Source organism: Carassius gibelio, chromosome B19, assembly GCF_023724105.1.
Source record: "Carassius gibelio isolate Cgi1373 ecotype wild population from Czech Republic chromosome B19, carGib1.2-hapl.c, whole genome shotgun sequence".
In the NCBI taxonomy this organism is placed as follows: Eukaryota; Metazoa; Chordata; class Actinopteri; order Cypriniformes; family Cyprinidae; genus Carassius; species Carassius gibelio.
The window spans coordinates 16,729,832-16,734,783 of record NC_068414.1 but is presented as its reverse complement, the minus strand read 5'-3'; the positions used below and the strand labels follow the sequence as shown (position 1 = coordinate 16,734,783).

The 4,952-nt window shown below is 35.0% G+C and overlaps 1 protein-coding gene across 1 annotated transcript in view; it reads left to right on the top strand.

Moving 5' to 3' along the window:
* Positions 1 to 810: 810 nt before the first annotated feature.
* The window catches only part of LOC127979406 (importin subunit alpha-7), a 16,818-nt gene continuing 12,676 nt past the window's right edge, over positions 811 to 4,952 (top strand). The window contains exons 1-2 of the mRNA XM_052584835.1: positions 811 to 975; positions 4,939 to 4,952. The exon at positions 4,939 to 4,952 is cut by the window's right edge and continues 120 nt beyond it. Of these exons, the coding sequence (XP_052440795.1) occupies positions 972 to 975; positions 4,939 to 4,952 (18 nt within the window). The 5' untranslated portion in view covers positions 811 to 971. The remainder of the gene's footprint in view (positions 976 to 4,938) is intronic.

Below are 4,952 nucleotides of genomic sequence, written 5' to 3'. Positions count from 1 at the left end.
CATATAATCGTTGCTTTTAATAGTGCTCGTCTGCTTGATTACGTCATTAAATTTATTTTACCACACATTTCTGCCATATGTACATAGTCATCAGTGATAACTTAATTTTTCTGCAAAGCTACTTTGCAAGATTTGTATCGTGAAAAGAGCTATACAAATAAACTTGAATTTTATTTTATTTTATAAAAAAAAAAAAAAAAAAAAAAAATCAGCAGTTTTGCAGTTGGGAAGAAGTGATAGGCCTATACTTATGTTGCAATGGTAGTAATAAATATATAAAGTATTTTTTTTTTTTTAATTACTGGGAAATTCCATATAACTTACATAAAATGAGATGTTTAATATGACTTTACTTAAAACAAAAACATTACACTATTAAATATCATACTGATAAATAGTAGGCTAAATGACACTATTTAGTTTCATTTTTAATCTTATTAGGCTACAATTAGCTACTTCCTTATGCACCTTTTTATGTTTATGTTTTCTCTGTTTTAAGTATCTGAACATTTCTCTTGTTATTGTTTGTGTTGACAGTATCTGTATATTGTGTATCCTACTTACAAAACAATTTAGCAAAAAAAAAAAAAAAAAATTCCATGGAATATTTCAGGGATAAATATCATCATAGCCTAGTACATTTTCATGTATTATTTATTATTTACCTTACTTGTAATTATGTAGCAAATCACGTTAGAGAATACAAATATTATAACGATATAACAGCGATATAATATTGTCTCCGATTTACTTCTGACACACAGCCTACTGATGACGAGAGGCTCGTATTTTGCTCAGCGTTTCGTAGAACACAAATTGGAAACGCTGTCATTTACGTTTGTCCCCTTCGGCTCTCCGTAGATCACCGACATATTGTTTGTGAGGAGCAAATTCTGGAACACAAGGAGAGAGTTAAGATTACAGCGTTGATATAACCATTCATCAAATCGTATATCAGTAAAGAAAGCACGATGGGTAAGTATCCAACCTATACTCTTTTTAGATGCGTTAGTTCTTTTATTCGCGGCCTTCAGGGACCAAATCTGTAGCTGAAAAGCCGAGAGAAGCTACATCATGTCAGTTAAAACATGAGTGTGAAGGGCCAGTTAGCTTAGCACATTGCTGTACTCGAAATATGTGTTTACCAGTGAACCTCAGAACAGACATTTGAAGCTAAAATGTCTTTATATAAGTTTTATTGGGTGTTGTCTGAGGGGAAGAAGTCGGTTTTGCGTCTTCGTCGATGTAAACGCTTGGTCACGTTCAGCCACAGATTGTGAAATCGTCTCATGTTTGAGTCTACACGGTGAATGAAGAGGAAATGCTCAGACATTACACGTTGAAGAGCCCAGTGAACTGTCATCTTCTACATAAACGATGGTCATAAATGCTGTTTAGGTAGACACCTGACTGGAATTAGGTAAACAGTCACTAGGCTCCAATGTCAGCGAGTTCAGCAGTCGGCTCTAACATGTGGTCCACCCAGAGAGCTGGCACTTTCTGTTTTAAATCCGTGTAACACAGCGGATGTAACTGTAGTTGTTGTCAGGTATCTTTGTGTAACCCCTTGGTTATGTTTTGTTATGCATGTACTCATGGTAAATGTCTGTTATGTATGACTTGGACCCTCAGGTTGGTGAGTACTATTGAATGGCCTGTTTGGGACAGGGGCGATACAGACAGGACGGTCAGATTGGGTGACAGGATCTGACTCCTGCTGACTTGTTTTTTTTCCGGTCTTATGGGCTACCATTTCAATGAATCATCACAGTGGAAATTAATGTGACATCTGACAGCTTTTCCATGACAATTTAAAGGTTCTCACACACTGGCAGTTCAGTTTGCAATTTGAGTATGGGTCAGTTTAGGCTGCAGGTTTGGCTTTCCATCGTGAACAGAACATCCGTTTCTTTTACACTCTGCTTTTATTTAGGGTTTTATTTCTGTCTTTTTTTGTTCCCAGATCAGCCAATGTTTTATATTTTTGTTTGCCATTACAAAATAATCACTGACCCTGCAACACACATTTCTTTTTCTGTTTTTATAAGGTTGATACAACACAACATTTTTAGATAATAGTGAATTTCTTGCATCTAAATTTCAGTACCACAGCAAAAACAACTAGCTTATCTAATATAAATTCAAACATTATACAAGACAAGTAAACAGTCAGCAATAAAAGAACAAATAAACAAATGACAAGTACAGATACATAAAATGGTACATATAACAGTATTATTCAGATGAGAAATACTACAGAAATTGAATGTAAAAACATTAGATCCTTGTTAAAGCTACAAAAGTTGTTAAATGAGTGATTTTGCAGGTTGAACTTTGGATAGTCCACACCCTGATCCCGTCTCTTGTTTGTCCCTAGTGCTCCGTCTTTAAGCCATAGCAAACACACTTCTTTAAAATAGTTCTGCGACGGGGGCCCAGCCCACACTGCTATTTGTGAAGCCCATGTGATGGGCAACTATGTAATGGAGCACATGAGTCGAGTAGAGTCACAGCTTGCTTGTAGAACAGAGTCATTATGATGTTCTTTCTCTTCTTAAAGGAATAGTTCATCCAAAAAATGAACATCCTACTCATCCTTAATTTGTTCCAGATCCTTATGATTGTCTGTCTTCCACGGAGAACTTCATCTAATGTAATGAAAGTGAACCGGGGATGTCAGACTCTAGAGTCTAGAATAACAAAAAAATAAGTTGTTCACTGAAAATCTTGACATCTGTCATTGGTTTACTTAGCATCTCTGATTTATAGATAGATTTTTTTTTTCTCCGTGATTTGGTCTGAATTTAATTTATGAATCTGATTGATCAAGTTCTCAAGTTTAGCTCATGATACAAAAATATGGTCTTGATTTTGTGTCCCCTTGAAAGCCCAAGTTCCCACTCCCCATTTATTTTAGTTACATGGAAAACAGCAACCAGTTAGTCTACCTTTCAGAAGTTGAAGGTTTGCTTTTTAGATTTTTATTTTATATATATATATATATATATATATATATATATATATATATATATATATATATATATATATATATATTAATGAATTAAATATTTGTATATGGTAAGATAAAGAAATCAAGTTACAGTAAAAACTTGTATAATGTGACAAGAGATTTTATTTCAGATAAATTATGTTCTTTTGAAAGTCAGAGAATCCTGAAAAAGAAAATATATCCCAGTTACCACATAAATGTTTTTAACATTGATGATAATAATACAGTTTGTTTCTTAAATCAGCATGGTAGAAAGGTTTCTGAAAGATCATATGACACTGAAAACTGGAGTAATTAAGTTAAAAACCCAGCTTTACAGCACAGAAATAAATTGTAAAATATTTTAAAATAGAAACCAGTTATTTTAAATTGTAGTAATTTCACAATAAGACTGGAGAGTAATTGTGGTAAATTCAGTTTTGCATCACATGAATACATTTTAAAATATATACAAATATTAAGCAGTTGTTTTAAATTGTAGTAATTTCACAATATTAATAAATGTACTTACATTTTTAAATCAAATTAATGCAGCTTTGGGGAGCATGAACTTATTTAAAAAATAATAATAATAATAGATCTTCGTGACCTCAATTTTTTGAGTGCAGATGGCTTTGGAACAACAGTAAATGGTGACAAATGTCATTTTTGGGTGAACTATTTTTTTTAAGCCATGGCCTATATTGCTCATGAGTAGATAAATTGTAGGCCTCACCCATCAGGAAGCCTGATTTCAACAGTCAAGCTGAAACTTGTGGTAGTTCTCTGCCCCAGAACTGCAGATCGTTACTGGTTGAAGGTTATGGAGGCCTTCACATGGTGCGAGTGCTGATTTTAGGTTATTTTCCTCCTTTGAGACACAATACGATTATACAGAAAGGATGGGAGCAGATCCAAGATCAGAAACTGTACTCTCAGGCGCTTTGTCTGTTAGAGCCCTGATGTGCTTTCTGTAGCATTAGCCAGTCATCATCCGTAGCCTCCTCTGCTCTCAGTGCCGCACGAATGCTGAGACAGGCTGCTTTAGCTGCTTGCTCATGCAAACAGCGTTTAGACACCCTCACTAAAAGTGGTTTTGCTCACTCACTCCGGGTGGCTCTGTTCAAGTGTGTCGTGCTCAGCACAAACAGACCAAAGTGAGTAATGAAGGTGGAGATAGCTGCTGAGATTGCTGAACGGTTTCTCCGGCGTTCATTGTTATGTTTTGAAGGGATGGGTTTAATAAGCTATGCACTTCCACATTAATTTTCATCTGGTTACTGACGACATGCGCGCTCTTGCAGATGGCGCACCCATTGAAATGGTCACAGCTGTTTCGTTCTTCCTGTCAGATGCCCAATTACGTGAGCATATTCGTCCACCGTGGACCGTTTGTGCAGGTCTTGCACTTATCGTTTCCTCACTCTCGCATCTCATTGACAGAATTATGAACTATACAGTTTTCATTGAAAACAGGCTCTGCATCCCAATTCGCAGACTTCAAATCAAGATATTTATTATTTAGCCAAAAATATGTTTATAAACTACCATTCAAAAGTAAAATTCTCTAATGTTCACAAAAGCTGCATTTATTTGATCAAAAATACAGTAAAAACAGCAATATTGTGAAAATATTGAAACTTATTTCTGTTTTAATGAATTAAAAATGTATATTAAGATGTAATTTATTCCTGTTGGGAGACTCTTATATCTGAGCTGTGATGTCTCTCAATCTAAAGTAGACAAAACTAATTTGTGTTCTCGTGTTTTATCAGTGAGACCGGAGATTTGAATGATATTAATGCTAATCTTGCATATTATTTAAAATCGATAGAATGCAGCTAGAGGGTTGTTGGGAGGTTCATTATCATGGTTTATTTAGGATCAAAGCCATATGTTGTGTTTTTGGAGATGTCTGTAAGCTATTACTGATTCGTTCTGTTCTGCAGAGCCTTCAGGAAGT